This window comes from Eptatretus burgeri, chromosome 6 (genome assembly GCF_056783735.1).
Source record: "Eptatretus burgeri isolate ZD-2024b chromosome 6, Ebu_testis_v1, whole genome shotgun sequence".
Taxonomy (NCBI): domain Eukaryota; kingdom Metazoa; phylum Chordata; class Myxini; order Myxiniformes; family Myxinidae; genus Eptatretus; species Eptatretus burgeri.
The window spans coordinates 9,591,254-9,612,977 of NC_140966.1; the positions used below are offsets into that span (position 1 = coordinate 9,591,254).

At 42.0% G+C, this 21,724-nt stretch overlaps 1 protein-coding gene across 5 annotated transcripts in view; it reads left to right on the forward strand.

The window, feature by feature from the left end:
- Positions 1–21,724, forward strand: part of LOC147024223 (partitioning defective 3 homolog) — a 206,709-nt gene that overhangs the window by 62,701 nt on the left and 122,284 nt on the right. For 3 of the 5 annotated variants that reach the window (XM_085883898.1, XM_085883901.1, XM_085883902.1), the window contains 9 exons: positions 6,817–6,986; positions 11,403–11,512; positions 11,816–11,890; positions 12,975–13,044; positions 13,708–13,841; positions 14,830–14,868; positions 15,362–15,631; positions 17,716–17,926; positions 18,098–18,202. In XM_085883898.1, the coding sequence (XP_085740024.1) occupies positions 6,817–6,986; positions 11,403–11,512; positions 11,816–11,890; positions 12,975–13,044; positions 13,708–13,841; positions 14,830–14,868; positions 15,362–15,631; positions 17,716–17,926; positions 18,098–18,202 (1,184 nt within the window). Of the gene's footprint in view, positions 1–6,816; positions 6,988–11,402; positions 11,513–11,815; positions 11,891–12,974; positions 13,045–13,707; positions 13,842–14,829; positions 14,869–15,361; positions 15,632–17,715; positions 17,927–18,097; positions 18,203–21,724 lie in introns of all 5 variants that reach the window. The other 2 variants (XM_085883899.1, XM_085883900.1) reach the window with 2 other exon arrangements.

Genomic DNA, 21,724 nt, shown 5'->3' on the forward strand with positions numbered 1-21,724 from the left:
CAAAGGAACTCTGTAGTTCTGTTGGAGTTCTCATTTGGGTTCTTTGTTACCTCCCTGCCCAAGGTCCTTCTTGCTTCGTTGCTCAGTCTGGACAGACTGCAAGCTCTAGGAAGAGTTTGGGTAGTTCAATATTCTTTCCATTTCCTAACGATGGAGCTCATTGTGCTCTTGGGAACTTTCAACACTCTAGAAATTGTTTTATAACCTTCCCCAGATCGATGTTTCCTCACAATTCTATATCGGGGTTCTCAGGACAGTTTCTTGAACTTCATGGGAGAGTTTCTGCTCTGACATGCACTGTCAACTGTGGGACCTTCTATAGAAAGTTGTGTTTCTTTCTAAATCATGTCCAACGATTGAATTGGCCCCAGGTGGACTCGAATCAAGTTGTTGAGACATCCCAAGGTTGATCAAAAGAAGTTGGATACACCTGAGCTCAATTTGGAGTGTCAAAGCAAAGAGGTTGAATACTTATTGATGCAAGATATTTCAGCTTTTCATGTTCAATAAGTTTGTAAAAATTTCGAAACTTGTTTTCACGTTGTCATTATGGGCTATTTTGTGTTGATCATTGATAAAATAATTTAATTGAATCCATTTTAAGTTCAGGCTGTAACACAACAAAATGTGACAAACGTCAAGGGGTGTGAATACTTTTTGAAGGCATTGTACATAATTAACTCCTCACTACTTAGTATCCGGCAGAAAGAAACACATGTTGTTGAAAATTGGTTTATTATGTTTTTAATTTGGTTTATTATCTTTAGTATGATCCTGTAACCTCGAGGTCGAGAACCTGTCGTTTCTGAACAACGGGTATTTTTGCTGTTACACATTGATGCGTTTGCACACTCCAGCAGAACACTGCAATAGAAACAGTATCTGTGAATATCAGCTGTAAAACGTCTTTTTGTTTTGTTAATTATTTTTCCACCGTCTTACAGCTTATGGATTAAGAATGTTGATAAGCACAAAATGCATTCGGCAAGGGCAGAACTGGAATAACTTCAAACTGTCTTAAGGAAGATGCACTGAAGTGCAAAACAGACCAAAACAGATGAATTGCAAGCCAACAGATGGTGAAAGGACAATAAAGCATGACACAGTAAGAGAGATTTCTGAAATCGATGACATCAGTTGATGAGATCGAAGAGGTCCTAATGCAAACGAAAAATGACGAGTCACCTGGCCCAGATTGTTTCCTTGCAAAATTGTAGAAAGAAGGTGGTAAGCGAGTGCTGTCTATCGAAATGAAAACGGCGAAGGAAAGCATTCTTGGAGAGAAGATGGCCGAAAGAATGGAAAGGATGCATTTTGATACCACGACGTAAGAAAGGAAGTACGAGAGAGAGTGTGTGCAAATTACAGAAAGACATCCTCGATTTGTCACGCGGCAAAGAGTCTTCTGTCCTTCATAAATACGCATTTGAAAAATAAAATTGAGATGTTTTATTGTGAAACCATTTGGATGTTGTAGCTGATTTGGTGCAGCTGATGCTCCGATTCTCCTGAGACAGTTAGAATGAAAGGTATTATCTGAATGTTCTTCACTAATGTTTGTATTTTTAGATTATGAAAAATGTTTGATATGGAGTGAGAGTGTAATACATCGAGATGTAGAAATCATTCAAATCAGCTGGTGTATTGAGGAATCGAAATGATGAGGCATTCATCGATATCTTATTATAATGGAGCAAATGTTTGTGGTTATGAATGTGGATTTGTGACCAAAACGTCGTCGTCGTCTTCAAATTTTCTTCAACAAATTCTGCTTTATATATATACTAAAAAAACATCCGTGACAACTGTATTCAACAGTGCTATTTTTTTTTTGTTACTTTGACTTTATTAATCGAGATCAAGATATGGGCAAAATAAAATAAATGACACGAGTTTGGAGACGGCGATGGTTCACGAGCAATGTACACGGTTCACCTTTTTTATTTTTTGACCTTCGAGGGGACGCCACGGGCAAACTGGCGGGAATCGGGAAAAACCTAAATGATGAAAGTTGCAGTAATCGAAGAGCACTACAAATCAAATCGACCGCGAATTGCGAAATCCTAAACGTAGTTCGCCTTTTTTTTTATGGCGGGAATCGGGAAAAACGTAAATTATGAAAATTGTAGTACTCGAAGAGCACAACTTGCATACCAACTTTCATTCGAAACAGTTGAAAACCCTAGGAGCTCGATGCCCAATTTATTGATTTTTTTTTTTTGACATTTTCTAAGTTCGTGACCTTGTGACCTTGACCTTGGGACGAAAATGAAAAATCGAGCTCCGTGGGGCGATGCAGGTGCCATTGGGCGAACCAAATACCGAAACCCCTGCCAGATTCGACAAACCCCCTCAGAGAAGATGTAATTTGAAACCGGCTACCCCCTAAAAACACATGTTTTTTGGGCGTGGCTGCGTCCATAATGGGCGCAGCACGCCCATTCTCCGGAAAACACAACTAGATCATGATACAAACCTCACACCCAAATTTTATCAAGATAGGATCAAAACCCACGGAGCTTTGCTTGGGACACACACACACACACACACACACACACACACACACACACACACACACACACACACACACACACACACACACACACACACACACACACCCATAACGAATATAGTGGTCACTTACTGACTCGTGAACCAATAAAGTTAGGAATGAAACAAGACTATATATTATTAACTCATCGTATCGACTCACCTCTGAGCTGTCTATCCTGGGTTTGAATCTCAGCCCAGCTATAAACATCCTGGTGTTTCACAGAGGGCGATTCATCATTGTGTGTGGTCCCTTGGATGAACGTAAAACCGGACGTCTCGTCTGCTGGCATTCATTTGTGGTTGTCAAAGATCCCACGGTGTCCTTTATGAAGAGTTAATGAGTTATTGCCGGCACCCTGACCAAATTTATAATTCTTGCCCGGACTTCCACTGGGAAGGCAATGGCAAAGCACCCACCAGTGTAATCCTTCCATTGAGGCTACTTTGGCAGCACTGAGTCTGGATTCAGACAAAGTACCAGAATTAAAATAGATTACATTGCATTAGATCCAGTATTGGCTTTACATTGAGACAATCACAAGGCCTGGTGTTGGCTTAATAGTTGAGGTGGCTGGCTTAAGATCCCAGCACCTTGAGATGAAGCCCCCCTGTTGGCCATTGAATTAACACCAAGCATGGTTGACTCAGCCTGTCGTCCTTTTGAGGTCAGCGAAATGAGTACCAGTGTATTGGTAACAGGGGTAATGCATCAGTGGCATAACCATGCCACCAGCCAATGATCTTGACATAAATAACTAGAAGGGCACTCGGAGCGCATACCTCCGCCACGTAATGCCTGATCCATGAGAACATATTGGGCCCAATGCATTTTTGAAATATCATGCTGTACAGTATGACACGACATGGCCAAAAGTAGGTGGACACCCCTTCTAATGAGTGGATTCAGCTATTTCAGCCACACCCATTGCTGACAGGTGTATAAAATCAAGCACACAGTCATGCAATCTCCATAGATAAACATTGGCAGGAGAATTGGCTGCACTGAAGAGCTCAGTGACTTTCAATGTGGCACCGTCATGGGATGTCACCTTTCCAACAAGTCAGTTCTTTCAAATTTATACCCTGCTAGAGTTGCCCCGGTCAACTGTAAGTGCTGTTATTGTGAAGTGGAAACGTCTCGCAGCAACAACCACTCAGCCGCGAAGTGATAGGCCATACAAGCTCACAGAACGGGACCGCCAAGTGCCAAACTGACTCTGGAAGCAACGTCGGCACAAGCACTGTTCGTCAACAGCTTCACGAAATGGGTTTCCATGGCCGATCAGCCGCACACAAGCTGAAGATCACCATGTGCAATGCCAAGCATCAGCTGGAGTGGTGTAAAGCTCGCCGCCACTGGACTCTGGAGCAGTGGAAACCTGTTCTCTGGAGAGATTAATCACGCTTCACCATCTGGCAGTCCGACGGACAAATCTGGGTTTGGCGGATGTCAGGAGAATGCTACCTGACCGAATGTATAGTGCCAACTGTAAAGGTTGGTGGAGGAGGAATAATGGTCTGGGGCTGTTTTTCATGGTTCGGGTTAGGCCCCTTAGGCCCCTTAGTTCCAGTGAATCGAAATCTTAACGCTACAGCATACAATGACATTCCATACGATTCTGTGCTTCCAAATTTGTGGCAACAGTTTGGGGAAGGCCCTTTCCTGTTTCAGCATGACAATGCCCTCGTGCACAAACTGAGGTCCATACAGAAATGGTTTGGCGGGATCGGTGTGGAAGAACTTGACTGGCCTGCACAGAGCCCTGACCTCAACCCCATCGAACACCTTTGGGATGAATTGGAATGCCGACTGCGAGCCAGACCTAATCACCCAACATCAGTGCTCGACCTCACCAATGCCCTTGTGGCTGAATGGAAGCAAATCCCCGCAGTAATGTTCCAACATCTCGTGGAAAGCCTTCACAGAAGAGTGGAGGCTGTTATAGCAGCAAAGGGGGGACCAACTCCATCGTAATGCCCTTGATTTTGGAATGAGATGTTGGACGAGCAGGTGTACACATATTTTAGCTATGTAGTGCATATCGTTTTTGGCCCTATCACTCAATGGTGAAGAATCGCTTTTTAAAATTTAATAGTTCTCGTTTCCAGATCTGGATTCGGATCTTCACCAAAGTCAAATAAATTTGTCATGGTCACACATCCAACCTGGTCATCAACTTAAATCTGAACCCGTCCACAACTTTTTGAGATATCGTGTTAGATATCATTTTTGGCCCAATCTCTCAATGGTGAAGAATCACTTAAAAATTCTAGTAGTCGGATCTGGATCCGTATCTTCACCAAAATCTAATCGGTTCGTCCTTGTCACACACTGAACCTGTCCACAACTTTTTGAGATATTGTGCACACAGACAGACAGAAAGAGGAGAAACATAACCTCCTTCACCTTTGGTGGCGGAGGTCATAAGATAATCAAGAATAGAATACAGATCAGGTTAAAGTGTGGGTGTGAGGCATGTACCAATTACGAACAAGAGATGTCAAGAGGATTAAAAAAAACAAGCTTTCAGATCTGGATGATGAGGTATGTGCACAGCACCTGTTGTAACATTGAAGTAAGCAATGTCACTTGTTCCCCCCATCTCCTCAATTCTTCAAACTGTTAAGTACCATCAAGATTAAAAAAAACATCAACAAATGCAAAATATTCAGGAAGAATGAGGCACAGTCCAACAGTTTATAGAATGGTCGAGACTCGGCTAAGGACAAAGCAAAGAGGTTGGCCAAGAACAGTGTATGAAGCCTCTTGTAAAGGATTGTTTAGGCTGCAACGGCGTACAAGAAATGCAAACATTGGTCACCGACCAAAGAGGATGAAATAAAAATACAGGAAATCCTTTCATCGGGGTGCTTTAACTGGATAAGTGCTTTGCCATTAACATTTACAGGAATTAAAATTCGACTGGAAAACTTTGTGTTCAGACGATGCGGCATGACCACAGCACACAACCAACCAAGAAAACCGGGGCCTCGTTTGCACGCTCTGCTCAACCTTGGCCTGAAAACCCTGATTGCATCTTGATGGTGCGTTTCCATGATGTAGTTCAGCCATCCTGAATTGGCGAACAAATCGAGCACCCCACTCACTTCTTTTTACCCTTTTCAAAAGTGGGATGATAAGTGGAAGTATGTCGCAGCACAGAACGATCAAGGAGGACATTCCGTCACAACACCGGCATTCAGAGTACAGAAGTGGCCATAAACATATAATCACCACCAGGAGTGAGTGGGTTCGCTTCTGGTTTCTCCATTCTTGAATATTCTTGAATATATATATATATATATATATATATATATATATATATATATATATATATATATATATATATATATATATATATATATATATATATATATATATATATATTGGCCGATCTGTGGTTCGAGGCTTGCCATGAGGGGAAGCACTTGGGACCATCCTGAACACCCGGTCCTGAGGCCGACGGGCACAGATAACTCCGCGCATCGGCAGGTTGCTTAGCAACCATGAATGCTGATTGGCACGGCCAATCCGGGCAGGGTTACGCTACTTCACGTGATACCTTTCCTGTGGACGGCCGGTTAATTGGGGTCACGCGCCCTCAGCGCACACTCGGATTACTGCCGGACGTTGCAATGAGTGTGCGCTGGCTGACAAAGCAAATTATTGGGATAGAACGTCCCGTCTCGCCTTGCTTGTGCACTGCATCGGACCAATAAAGGAAAAGGTGATTTCCATTGTGCGTTTTTGTGCATCGGACCAATAAAGGGAAAATGAGATTGAAGAGAAAAGTAAGTTGGTTCCACAGGCCTTCAGAGTATATGCTTGGGTAACAATATTGTTGGTTGTTGGGTAACAATATTCTGTTGTTCATGAAACCACACAGACTTTTTCATCATTTGCTTGCTTTCTGCATTGATTGATTGAGTGAGGAATGAGGTTTGTGTTTTGAGATGCAGTGGGATGCACATTTTCACTTGTTCTTCGATTGGAAGACTTTTCGTTGAATCTGATATATAATTATAGCATGATACAATCCTCAGTTGTTGCCACTGATGGATTTTTGCCTCTTCAGGCTGAGAGGTTCATGCTTTACATCCTGGATTCCCCTGGAAATGAATTTTAAATGGGTTAGCTGAATGAGCTAAAGATGCACGAAAAGAAAGTTTCGCAAGAACCAATTGATTTGTTTGTCTTTATTTTATTTATTTTTGATCAGGTGCTTCAATGTCCTCACTTACTGAGCAATGTGTCTCTTTCAGGATGGACGGCTGAGGGTGGATGATCAGCTTATAGCGGTGAACGGTGAATCGCTCTTGGGTAAAAGCAATCTGGAGGCCATGGAGGCTTTACGTAAAGCTTTGGCAAATGACGACGCCCACGCAAAATCACTGCAACTTGTTGTTGCTCGATCCATACAGGCAGAAGCAATGGTTAGGACCAATTAATGTGCTCTCTTCACACACACACACACACACACATACACACACACACAGCGTTGTTTGTTCTTCCTCACTCACATGTTGGATTTTAATCTTTTTGTAAAAGTTTCACATACATTGATATTGCATTCACTATTCGAGTATTAATGCTGAATTGATTTGGCTATCGAGTACTGCATATCCATTTCTATGCTACTTTCACTTTATTTGATTTCCCTTCAAAAATTAAACGAGAGCTGATGTGTGCTTTTTAAATAGTAATGAAGCAGTTTTTATTAGATCCTCGTGGAGGATCTCTAAGTCTTGCTCACGTTGTTGTTCTTGTGGACTTTTTTTGTTTCAGAGCCTACAGTTTTCATCGAAACTTCCTGAAACTTGGCATGTATATGTAAAAATACCCTGCGTAGACAGTAACCATCTCCGATTTTGAAAATTCCTCCTATTAAAAAAAAGTTATGACGTCAAAATATCTCTGCTAATGGAAATCGCCCAAAAAATTATCTCCGAAACTAGGCAAGCTTTTTGAATTCTGTTTGCGGGAATCGAACAGGGCATTAGCAGAGATGAATGTAATTCATATGATACATCACTATGACGTCATATCAATTTTTATGACGTCATTCCTATTTTTTGACATTTTTTGTTTCACAACCCAGAGTTTTCATCGGATCTTCGTGAAACTTGCCATGTATATGCAAAAAGCCCACGCGCAGGCAGTAACCATCTCCGATTTTGGAAATTATTCTGGTTTTTGGGGGTTTTTCATCTGGGTTTTTCCAATTTTGGAAATTCTTCCGAGAAAAAAAGTTGACGTCATAATATCGCGCTAATGGAAATCACCTAAACCATTATCTCCGAAACTCGGCAAGCTGTTTGAATTTTGTTAGTGGGAATCAAGCCGGGCATTAGCACAGATAATTTATCGCAAACCTGCTACATCACAATGACGTCATATTCGTTTTTCTGACGTCATCATTAAGAGGACGAGGATCTAAGCTCATTCGAGCTTGTTTTTAAATAGGAAGACAAATTCCAGAGTATACGTGTACGTACAAATGTGCGTATGTTTGTCAACATGTATTTTTTGACTCATAGACATGCGTCCTATTAACCTAAAGGAGATGAAAAGCAGGCCACCCAATCTGTGGATATCGAGAGGGAGAATCGCACCGAATCACAGCTACATCTATCGATGCAGTGCAGAGCTTTTCAGCACTGTTGACATTGGGGAACACCAACTGTTGGTTGGGAGAGGGACACACAAAACGGTAGGGAACAGGGACATCAGGAGATCTGTGGAAGGGAGAAGGCTGGGTGGGGTACATGCGGTAAACAAGATGGACACTACAGGGAGTTTCAGGAAGGAAAACAGGGACTTTGAAGGAGGTGGGTTAATGGGGGTAGAAAAGATCATGGTTTTCGATGGGGGAAGATATGACATTGTGGTGAACAGCTGTGTTGAAGACCTGAAGGGAAGAGTGGGATTGAAGAGAGTGTGCAAGTTGGTTCCACAGGTGAGAAAATAGAGGAACAAATGAGTGGAGGTGAGCAGTGATTCTAGATTTTGGGAGTTTCACGAAAAGGGGTTGATGGTGGACAACGTGAGCCCTGCAGAAACCTTGAGTGCTGGGAGAGGGCGGCAAAGCATGGAGTGTGCAATGGGTGCAAGACGATTTTGTTAGGGAAGCAGAAGGAGACAGAGACACCACCGACCTGTCTAATGGCAAAGTAATAGGCCCATAGACTGAACTTCATCGTGAGAGATTCCAACAATTTTAAAGGCCTTGGTTTCCAAGGCATCGGGCTTCACAAGGTGAGGCAGGGGAGCCATCCCAAAGGGGAGAGCAGTACTCCATCAAGCTGCAGATGAAGGCCATGTAGGTTTATAGGAGTTTGGGTGTGCCAAGGAAGGACTTTGTACAACAAATGATGCCCAGTCGGCGACTGACTTTGGAGGCCAACTATAAAATTTGGCTTGCCAAATAAAGGTCATGGCTGATAGAGACCCAGGAGTTTGAGTGACAGCTTCCTAAAGAGGATTGTTGAGAAAGTAGATATGAGGGTTTGCCAGCATGTCCTTTTTCAGGGAGAGAGATCGTGAGTGTATGAGATTTGTCAGCATTGAAAGACATATTCCAAGTGTTTGACCAGCTTGTGATTTTGCCAAGGTCCGAAGAGAGGTAAGAGGCTGCTGCCTGCCCATCTGAAGGATGAGAGACGTCACGGCAGAGGGTGGGGTCATCAGCAGATAGATAAGGAGGATTTTCCAGAGTCAGAGAGATGGATGAAGAGCAGGAAAAGGACTGGTCCCAGAACACTGCCTTTGGACACTCCAGTCTTTGCAGGGAGAGGAGGTGAAAGGATTCCTTTCAGTGCCACACGTTTGCTACGAGAGCAGAGGAAGTCAGTAAGTCATGTGTGGAGTTGGCCTTGGATGCCATAGGCAGAGAATTTGGTGAGTTATTTGGGATGCCAAACTGTATCAAAAGCACGAGATATGTCTTGAGAGACGGCCCTGATGTTTTCAACCCACCCCATAATGCATTGCTGCCATAACAATATGGAGAATATTTATCAGCATGTCTGTTCCAGATGTCTCAGTCATCTATGGAGAAGATTGTATACCTTGTTTGGGGAAGTTCCCGGTTCAACACTGGTTCCTGACTACAAAAAATATTTTCTTCTCGAGTACAAAGGATCATTGGTTGTAAACTTTGCATATTGCCTTTCATCGAGATTGTAAGCTAGCATACATAGTTCCTGTATTACGCATGGCAAAGAAGGAGATAACAGCTTTAAAGTTGAACATATTCTATTTTCTGATTATATCACAGATTGTACGAATCTTTCAACATTTTAAATTATTAGTATTGTTGTCGAATGAGTTGACGATTGTAGAAAATAGCATACGCCTGCTGGAATTCTGTTCTTGTTCAATAAGTTGCTTCCCGCCCTTTGACGACACGTATGTGTGTTGGTTGCCCTTCGTATCCAAAGAATGCTGTTCACATAAAAACGTGCGACCTACTTGGTCAGCGAGAGAGTTCATAGAACACCTTACCCCACAGAGTCTTGAGAAAAAGGACGGGGGGGGGGGAGTGTCTTTTCAACTGTGGTGCATTTCCAAGCACAATCTATATTTCCTGCAAGCCGTGATTTGGTCTGAATCTTGATATTCTTGATCGACAAATTTAATTGGTCAAGATGTCGTAAAATGGTGTAATATTTTATCCAAATACTTGCTAAACTGGAGATTTTTGGAAGTGCCAAGAAGATGATTTGTGTTCTACAGTGTTCGGTGTATAATGAAATTGAAATAAAATAAAAGTACTAAAAGGCTGGAGAAAAAAAAACAACAATATTATTCGGAAGGTTACCGTCGTCGATGCTTTCAGCATCACCGTCATGGCTTCGAGTTTACACCACCTTATTTACCACGATATTAAATTAGTTATTCATGCCTGTTAGTTGTGTCCTTTATGATGTCCCGAAAAACAGCAAGGCCACTCTTTGCAATGATTTTCAATTTTGTTTGATTGACGGGCAGAGAGACTAAGACAATTAATTACTTTACTACTCTCTACGCGATCAGGGAGGGATTCCGCACAACTTGCCAAATTCAGAGCCAAACTACTGCTAAATTGTAGGGTTCGTCTTCCGATTCATGTTCTACAGTGTTCAACTATCAGCCTTTTTACAGCTGAGCAGGGGTTAGCTTTTTGCAGGCTCCATGCAATCAGGTTCCCTTCTTGAGGCAATGTCTTTTTTATGGCCGGATGCCTTTCCTGACGCCAACTCTGGTTGCCTCTTATGACATACAGGGATATGGTACACCTATTCTAACCGGGGCATACACCGGAACCAGTACACTGGTGCTCATTTCGCTGACCTCGGAAGGATGACGAGCTGAGTCAACCCCCTGGTGTTAATTCAGTGGCAAACAGGGCTCGAACTCAGGACCCTCAAATCCCAAGCTAGCCACCATTACCATGAAGCAAACACCAGGCTCTGTGTTCAAAATGTAACATTCGATTGAGATTAAGTTGTTCCTTGATCATAGACTTAAGTCTGCAGACAGAGTGAACCAATTGCTGAACTTCCCTTTGCGTTTCGTGTACGGGGTAGTTGGTTCAGTGTGTGCGTGCGTGCGTGCGTGTTCAATTGTGCCCTTTGCAATAAATCAAATATATGTCCAGAATACTGTTCTGTAACTCTTTCTCTTTTGCTTTCTGTTATGTTTGAAAGAAGCAAAAGTCTGTGAAAATTTTACAGCCTGACCGTAATAACTCGGCCCTGTTGTGTGTGGACCTTTCACTTGTGTATTTTTAACCGAATGCCATGCTCAATAGACCAGCCATATCGGTGATGTACTTACCGTCTTGCATCAATACCACTGTCTCACTCTGGAAGGAAATGAACGAGGAACCGCAAGAGAGGAGAGTTTCAAACACTGTTAGCCCAACACCTGCAACAGAAAATGCCCAACACATTCCCAAGTTTCCACCATCGTCTACAGGTGATGCAAGACTCCTGTGTTATTGTGTGGATGTAGAATGCACTGAAATCGATTTTGCTAATTTAAAAGGGTCATATACACTCGACTGCATTGAATGTGTTTTCCTGACCATCGCCATATGAGGGGCACTGTTGAGTCGACGGAAACTATTGTTTCGATTGAAAAAAAACGCACAATGGAAATCGCTCACACTTAACGAGTGCCGTCTTCATTGGTGTATTTTTTTTGATTTGCATTAACTACTGAACACTTGAGTTGCAAATATTTTTTTTTCTCCTCAAATGAATACTTCTTTGTCTCTAGTTTTGGTGAACGGAGTACCATCAGGTGATGCGAAAGAGGGAACTTTGAACGCTCCTGCAACTTCAGCAACAAGAAGTTAGTTTTTCACCTTAATAAATCAAACTTTATTTTGTGTACTCTTGCAACTGAACAGTGCTCATATAACTCTAGACCAGCGGTTCTCAACCTTTTCTTTTTCGCGTACCACTTGAAATTTGCTGACTGTGTCAGCGGACCACTTTATAAACTTTTTTTTTTGTTCCACAAATCAAAGCACACAACTCGTGTTTTAATATCGTAGCCTTACCTTTCCAGTGCGATGGAATTCTGAGCCTTTTTGTTTGTTTGTTTTTGAGCAAAATTTTGGGAAGTTGGGTGTAATGTTTGTCAGCTTTAGCCATAGGTCAGGTTCCGCATTCATCCTCATTCTGCATTTGGACTTGAGGGTAGTAAGTGATGAAAATTGGTGTCGCACAGGGACGTCGTAGCAAATAGCATCAAAAAATGCACTGCTTTGTCTGTGCAATTCTAGGTACTCTCCAGTTCTTTGAATCCAAACCTCAAATGGGGAATGACTTTTTAATTCTGATGTTAATGTTTGGTTTCTCCAAATAACCGTGAGAGTGCTTGTTGGAGCTTTCTTGTGACAGAGAGCAGCTCACTGATTTCATTCCCGAAAGGATTGCGTATCCTGTTGTTTGGTTGGACTTGTACTGAAAAGTAATGTTCAAATCATTTATTGAGAGCAGAAAGATGTTCTTTGATGTCATTTTTTTTTCTCGTGAACTCGTTCATTTTGCAAGGCCAAAAAAGAAAGCGAGTGCAGATATTGTCAATTGTTCCGCAACCTTTGTGCGGACAACCTGAATGGAGCTCACGGACCAGGACCCCATTTTGAGAACCTCTGCTCCAGACTGTTCTCCTGGTATAGCAGTGTATCACAATGTGAGAAAGCAACTGAGTATTGTGTGTGTGTGTGTGTGTGTGTGTGTGTGTGTGTGTGTGTGTGTGTGTGTGTGTGTGTGTGTGTGTGTGTGTGTGTGTGTGTGTGTGTGTGTTGTTTGTAAATGTTCTGTTGCAGTGCACTAAGATATTTATTTCCCCTTAATGCTTCTGTTAATTTGTTGTACATTTTCTCTCCACTTCTGTGTCCCTGCTCCTTCCCTGTTTGTCATGGCAGATTGGCAACAGGAAGGGGAAAATGCATCTGGAGCCTCTCACTTGAGCAGTGCAGCAACAGACAAGGCGGGGTGAGCTAACACATGACTGAACTTTGTTTTTGGGGGGGTGCATTGAAGAATGAGAAAGAAGGGGGTGGGGAGGAGCGATAGCCATGATAACAGGAACCAGGGAGGAAATGAGAGCCAGGAAGGGCAGCAAGGAGTTCCTTGGTTGGAATGCTAAGCTTTCCTTTGTCCTGTGATGAATACATTGATTTGCTTTCAATGTATTGGTGTAAATCTTTCTGCTTTAAAAAAAATGACTAAATGCAAGCTTGTTTTATTTATTTATTTATTTTCCCTGCAACCATTCGACATCTGTGCGATGTCTTCCAGCCTTATCAATATTTGAATCTGTAATCCCTGTTTGAGCTGGACTGACGGGGCTGCTTTTTTGTAGCACATGATTGTATCCGTCTTCCATGAAAACTTGGTCTTTCTACATTCAACATCAGCAAAGTACTTTTGAAAAAGAAATAAAACAAATACGATACTTGATTGTCATTTCAACCAAGCTGGGAACCCAACTAAAAATGCATTTTTATTTGCTTCAGTTGGCAAGGGTGAAGTTTTGAAGAAAAACAAAAAAAACCCCCAATGTTGACCTATTTTATTCCCACTTGTATACGCAGGTGTCTTTTGAGGATAAACTTAGGCTCCGTTAAAGTTTGCTTTTTATCCTGGCCCTGGCAGGCCGGCCATCCTGGAGAATGAGGCGATGGGTGGTGGTTTCCTGCGTGATGGTTTTGCGAGACAAAGCATGTCGGAAAAGCGTGGCCGGAAGCCAGGAGATAGTGAGCTCGGAAAGGCAAAGAGCATGGACATGTGTAAGTGATTAGTGGGATCCTTTTTCCCTGGGCTGTGTTATGCAGAAGAATATTTCAAAGATTGTCTTCCAGAGGACTTTAATTAGTCTGGCAAGGACCATGTTGCACTTGCTTCAGATGCCTCACTAAAATTGGTTGTCCTTGTGTTATTGTATTTAATATCTTGCGCTGTATTTCCAACACGTACTTGTGTTGACCTTTCACATTTTCTGTTCGTTTCTCATTTCCTTTGTTTAAAAGCGATCGACTTGCTTTCTTTTTCAGCTGCTTTTAGTTGGAAACGTAAACAGCAATTGCCATTTTCCTGCCGCCAGAGGAACTCGGGCTTCCAGCCAAGAGCTCGGGGGGCACGTGGATGGCTGACTTTTGTGTAAACCGCCGTTGTACAAATAGAGTTTATAATTGAAGGAACTGTCGCTGGTGGAATTTTTACAACTACGACATCATGATCATTTACCAAGATGATCATAAAAAGCAATTTCCCCCACTATTATTTTAAAAAATTTAACGTTTTACACCACCATTCATTTAGCATTATCTGTTGATCAAAGTGTCCAATTAGCCGCACTCTGTTAACATTGATTTACTTTACTGAATTCTGTTGATTTTAGATTGTGTCAGAAGTGTAAGGTTCGCTGCTTTACTTTTAATCACCGCTAAGCATTAACATCAACTGCTGAACATTTGAGTTGCAAGAAAGCACAGCGAAGCACACTTCAGCCTGAGAGCCGATTTAAAGAAGATGTGTTAACATATCTTTCCTTGCATGCGGCACCAAGCAAAATGCAATGTGTTATGAATTGTTTTTGTTATTTTTTTCTTAGTTGATGTGCAACACAGATGATTATTCATGAAATGCAAGTGACACCTTGTGGGATTTTTATTTTTTTTAGCAGTTTTGTGCCATATCTTGGATTCTCCCTCCTTCCCAACTAACTTTAAACTCCCCGCTTGCCTGATCGCACTAACTGCCTGTGTTCCCCTGCAGTAGCCGGAGCGGCTAACTTTCATGATGACTATCGGAGAGGTAAGCCTGCATGCTAACTATAGGTAACCAAGCATTAACCTTGCTTTCATGTCACCAAAGTAGTTTTTCCCCTTTTCTGCTGTACGTTCTGCAGACATTGCACACTGCTGTATTGTTGGTTGTTTTTGCTATGGTATTTTGCAAGTAAGGTCAGGAAAACTGCTGGGGTGTATTGAGGGGGAGTCATTTGAAAACAAAGGGGTAGGGTATGAAGTGAGCTTTGTCATTGACTGCAAAATGTTCAGGAATAAGGTTACACTGTCACCACTTGTCAAATTAACAACCAAAGCTTATTTCTGTTGTTTTACATTGCAAAAACCATGAATGGCTGTCACGTGTCAGTCACTCTTCAACTTCAATTGTTTATTGTGACGCATTTGACACTTTTTAATGATTTTACTACTTTTCTTCTGAAGCGCTTGCTCCAGTACCTTGAGTGTCGCAGTGTATGATGTCGGATAGTCCTGTTTCACAAGCCTCGTGTTTTTGGCAGGCGTACCAGAAGAAAATGTGGGACCCTCGCTGGGCCTAGTGAAGAGCAGTTCACTGGAGAGCCTGCAGACTGCTGTGGCTACAAAGGGCGATAATCGCGCGGTCTCAATTTCCACTGGACCGACAGCCAACCCAACGAGGCCCAGGACTCGGCTCGTGCGAGGTCGTGGCTGCAATGCCAGCTTTCGGGCAGCAATTGACAAATCGTATGAAGGGCCAGCTGGGACGATAACAAATGACAACGAAGAAGTGGATGAAGGCATGGATACACGTGAGGCTGCCAATTATTGACCTTTTCTCTTGTTCTTTTGCTCAATTGGCTCAGAGCTATTGTCACAAGACATGCAAGAGACGATGAAAATAGCTTCTTCTTTTTTTGCAGGAAATGGTTGTGAGTAGAGCAGATAGGGCTGAGAGGATCGTGCAAAGGTAGTGCACTTTCTTTTGAGCTGTCTCGCTTGGGTTTGATTCTTGACCTCTCTTTAAACTGCAGGTTCGTGCTTCACAGGCAAGGTGCTCCATCCATCAGATGGATGTTGCTCAGGGTGTGCATGCTAGCATTACCTCGTGGATTTTAAAGATCCAATGGTAGGTTTTGATGAAGATTAGGTGAGTTATCGTCAGAACTCTGGCCAAATTTCAATATCCTGCCCGAAGCTCCACAGGACACGGTCAGCAGATTGATCATGCCTCTTCAAAATGATGCAACCTGCGGGACAAACTTGTCGTTGCTTCGCAGCCCAATACATACACATATGATGAAGTATAGCAGATTATAAGAGTAGAAACTAGAATGGCACTCAGAGAGCGCACACCTCTCCCAGGCTGAACATTTTACGTTTGTATCCCACTGAGAGCTTGGATCTACATCCGGACCTGAACCAAAATCTAATTCGCTCGTTATTGTCACCTACCCAACTCATCCACCTAGTTTGTCAGAACCAATCCACAACTTTTGGAAATACCATGCTATATATCATTTTGAGCCCCATCTCTCAATTATGAAGAATCACTTTAAAGATTAAAAAAAATTATCGCATCCGGATCTTCACCAAAGTCAAATCACGCACCCAACTTGTCCACCAAGTTTCATCCGAATCCGTCCATAACTTTTTGAGTTATCCTGCTCACAGACAGACAGACAGACAGACAGACAGTCAGACAGGGGTGAAAACCTAACTGAAAAATATTTGCTGAAATGTTAACCTGATTTGTGCATTTTTAGAGATATCTTTGTCTTTTTTGCACCACACACAGGGAGAGTCCAACTGAGCTAAATTATGTCGATTTGTTATTTCTATAGCATGTGGCCTGAGATTAAGTCGAGCAATATGACCTGGTTGGGTGTTGAAGTATTTGAATGATGTCAGTTCCTTTTGTCTTCAAACCTCCTGTGTGCTTGTTTCTTTAGTCAAGTCTTACCTGATGAAAACGTCAATGCCAGTGGATGGTAATATAGTTCAACGATTAGTGCTGCCAGTGAGCAATCTTGGGGCTTGTGGGGAGGGGTGGGGAAGAAGTAAATCGGTCTTCATTGCAGAGTGGTGAGTGCCATTGTGAATCTGAAAGCAACAGGTTTGTTGAAGCCAACCACCGTACATTCATGAAGTGACCGATGTTCCAGCATGGTAATACTCCAAATTAGTTTGTTAAACAGTACTACTAGCACAGCTAGATTGATTTCACCTCGACTTGCTTACTCACTCGTTGGCCCCCACCCCTCCGACAAGGTCGTAGACTGGACCATTAACATGAGCTCCATCCGACCGATCATCCTTCTATGTACTTTTGTGTACGCAATATTTCAAAAACCGTTGAACATTTAGCTTTCATATTGCAAGTATCTATTTCTCCTGACATCATCTCAACCTGATTAGATCATGGCTGCGATTGGCTGAATTATGTTGCCATGGCAACCATTTGAGTAACTTGGCTTGTGTATGCAATATTTCAAAAAACGTTCAAGACTTGGCTTTCATTTTACACAGATCTATTCTTCATACCGGTGCTTGTAGATTTCTCACATTCAGGAACATGAAACTGCTGTATATATTTTTTTTCATAAATAACAAGGAACTTAAGATGATGGACGAAACGACATCGTATCAAATCAAAATCTAAAAACCGAGCATCAAGAGCCATGGGTTCAGATGGGAATGAACAGTTTTAGTTGTGCAGTGAAAAAAGCTATTCAAGTTGAGGCTCTGAGGTAGCCTTTCTGGTTGGAAGTCTTCAGAATTCTTTTCCTTCACCGAATACTGAAGCTTGAGTGACATTATTGTTACATGGCGACATGTTGTAAATTTGGTTGATCCATTTGTTTGTTTGTTTTCTTTAACTCACCCTTGACCACAGGTCCAATTATTCCCTTGTCTGCACCGGTGGATGAAGATGATGAGATGGGATTTGGGGGCTACAGTACAATAGATTACAGTCCTCCACTTGTCCAGAAGACCATTGTTGGCCATGCTGTCACAGAAGAACGTGGGGAAGGGGGTGGCATGAACAAGGAAAATAAGAAGGACAAGAAGGAGGACAAAAAGGATAAGCTGAAGGGTTTGTTCAGGTGATTTTTTTTTGTTTCATTTTGATTGTAGATGGTAACACTGTATTCAGTTTAATTAATCGTTCTTTCGGTAGGCTCATTAATGAAGAAATGGTGTTGTGAATTTTGAAGTCTACATATCCAGGTTCATGCTGATCATTTTGCATTGCTAATTGCCAACTTTCATTGTAGGTTTGGAAAAATGAAGAAAGAAGAGCGGCATGAAGACAAACCAAAAGTGGATAAGAATTTAATGGAAGAGGAAGAGAGGCAAAAGCTTAAAGCAGAGCATGAAAGGTGGGTGTGGAAGGGGATTGTATTTGGCAGGTGTTTGTTTAAAAAAAAATTATGTTGAGGCTCCAGTCACGGATAAATAGTCCTCATCGAGGCCAGGCCTTAAATAAAGAAAAATATAAGAGAATGTATAGTGAGGAGTGAAAATGAGTGAGTAAGAAAAGTGTGTGATATTTGTTTGTAAGAATGAGAGGTTAGAGCGAGCCCGGTAGTTGTAGTTTGATTGAGACAAAAAGTAAGACCAGAAATCCTGACACAGAGGGTAAGATGGTTCCGGGCACCACTTTAACGTTCCTAAGTCAGAGTGGTTGCTCTTTACAACCTACTACCAAAGAAAACCGGTCTAACCGGATGGGTGTTTTTTTTTTGGAGACACCATCTCCTTACTGGATGGCCGTTGGCTCCCGAAAGGAGCTCATCCACCCTTTAGCAGGTATTGTTTATAGTCCTGCAGGGTGTCACAGTCACCCTCCCTACTGGTGAGCCAGTGAGGGTAGTCGGTTTAGTCGCCGACTTCCCGACCATGCAGCAGGTAGCACTGGGTTACATGTTATCAGTGGCAGTCAAAAAACCTGACTGACCTGACCTGAAAGGTCAGTCGTCTGTTTTTGGGGCTGTCGTCTCGTTTGTTTATTATTTTGTGAGGCTGCATAGAAACACTGCAGTTTGTTTATAAACCAACCTATTGTCAGTGAGTCTGTTTCCATATCTCTGACTCCAGACAAGCATTCATTTATGACATTTTGATGTGATGTTCGTTTGCTTCTTCATAAATAATTCTAAAAAAAAAAAAAAATCTCATGGACTGCACTTTTTGACTGTCTTTTACCCCTCTTCCCAACCGGACTCCTTTCTGATCTGAAAAAAGTACTTTTGGTTCAGCCAGTCACAAGCTTACATTATGAGACCAAATGAAGTGAGAAGCTTCGAGGCCACCTGTATCTTATCAGTATTTAAAATGTATTTATTTTTATTTTTTTAACCCCGTGCATGCAAAGTGAAAGGTGGAGTTAAGCAATTGGTTCATGTCCGTCTGTCCCTCCGTCTGTCTATCAGTTTATGATCGTTGGTTTATGATCGAGGAACAACTTATTTAAATTGAATGTTATATTTTGCTGGCTTGCACGTGCAAACATGGAAATGGCCATAAAACGATGATGATGATGATGATGATGATGATGATGATGATGATGATGATGAATGTTATATTTTGTACATAAATAGGAAGACAAATTTGCCATTTTACAGTACTTTGGCTCTGAATTCGTCCCAACCACACATGCGCAGAGAGGAGTGAGTTTTTTTTTCCTACTCTGCCTGTCTGGCAGTCAAGCAAAGTTGAAAATCATTCCAAACAGGAAACACTGTTTTTAAGGACATCATGGACATAAACAAGCACGAAGAACTAATGTAGCGTGCTCAATCGGGTGATGTAATAGACACTGGGGAAAACGGCGGTAAAACTCAGAATTTATTTATTTATATGCCTTTAACCCTAACTGAACTGGGTGATTTTTAGCTCTCCCTGACTGGGGTGGGGGTGGAGCTCCCACCCCCCTCCCCTTTCCAGATCTCAACTGTCAATGTTCCAATTAACTTGAAAATTTGCACACGCGTAGATCACGTAATGAGCGCTATGGTAGAATTGTTTTTTTCATCATATTTTAATTTGTCTAATTAGTTATGCAATATGCTAATTGTATGCATTTTGCACAGGAACTTTCAAATCTTGACATTGGAGACATGAAGTTGCACGAAAAGTGGACAATATCAATGAATTATGTTTCTTGAGTTGAAAATCATGTTTACTCATTATTTTTGGTGAATGCTTCAATTTGCTGAAGTTATGAATATGCAAATGACTGTTCATGAATTTGCCATTTCTGAACATTTAACAGAAAAAAATTGAAAATATCATGGAGAAATGAAGATGTCATGAGGATAACTTGAAATCGTCAGCGGTTGTGAAAAATGCCAAGGCGGGGCTTCCCAGCCCCCACCCCCCCTTCACACCCCCACATTGCAGTTAGAGTTAAACCTCGTTGGCTTAACTGGTAAAATGGCTGCCAGGGTTGAAAGGAGTAAACCTTTATTACCCTCGCCAGAGGAGAAGGTATTGCATTTGGGTCCATTTGTTTGTTTGTTTGTCCGCACAGAACAAGAGTATGTGTATGAATTAGATTAGACCTTTAAGAACCCCAAACCCCTTGAGTTAGAGTGTTAGACCCTAAACAACCCCAAGGCCCATTAAGACTATGAAGACCCTGAGGACCCACAATAACCAAAGGTCCAGGAGGACCCACAAGACCTTTTCATACCCCAAAGACCATTTAGACCCCTAAAACTTTGTCAACCCCGTTTCACCGTTTCTAACCCCAAAGACCCTTTGACTCCTTTCTACCCTTTAGACCTTAACACCTTTTAGATCTATTAATACCCTGCAGACCCCTTTGACCTTTAAGACCCCTTAGAACCCTTCTGCGACTCAACATCGTGTTATTACAGTATATAGTACAAGGGTGATGTACATAAGGCCATTTCAGTGGCCCGAAACTCTTGTGGGTTTTTTGTTTTTCTTTAACGATCTTTAAAATCATTTTATTAAAATTGAAGTGTTACACTTGGGGGTGGTGAGGGAGGGGGTGCGGGGGGGGGCTGGGTGTATCATGTTCTATGAACTCACTTTTTTGTATAGTTGTCCACCTTTATGACCATTCTTTATGGCCTATCTCAAGTCAAAGTGAAATCTAAACAGCCCTACTGATTCGGATTCAGCAATCGCTTACATCACTCCTCCTCACGGCGCCTCATGGATATATGTATATATATATATATATATATATATATATATATATATATATATATATATATATATATATATATATATATATATATACATACAGTCATGCGCCGCTTAAGGCCCGGTCACACCTTGACGTTTTAGCCAACATATGCCGATTTTTGAATTTTTTTTCTAAAACGCTGGCACACGTTGAATACGTTATGGGTAAGTTTTGATAACATTGAGAGCACGCTGAAAAACACTGCCATACGTCGTTGTACGTTGGCTTTAAACGTTGTACTTTTTGGTTGTCCTCAAATTTTTTCATGCTTGAAATTTCACGACGTATGCCGGCGTATGACTCACACGTTCCGCTACGCTGGCCACAAGTTGTATGCACGGTCTGCGATCGTTGACAGACGTCAACACATGCTACTTGCAAGTTAATCATAAGTTGAGACACGCCGAGGTAATGTTTAGCCTACCCGAAACTTATTTCTAACCTATGATTAACGTGTTGTTGGCACGTTACGCGATCGTTGCCACACATCGACAGACGTTACTTTTAAGTTACTCATAGGCTGAAAGACCGGTATAATGGATCGTCCTTGCGTCAGCGTCCACGGCCATGGCCAGGACACTTATTTGCAGCATTCTTCAAACTTTTCTTCGGCATGACGAGGATGTTCACACTTCGATGTCTAGCTTGGCTATGATTCCAATTGTCCATCGGCAGCGTCTAT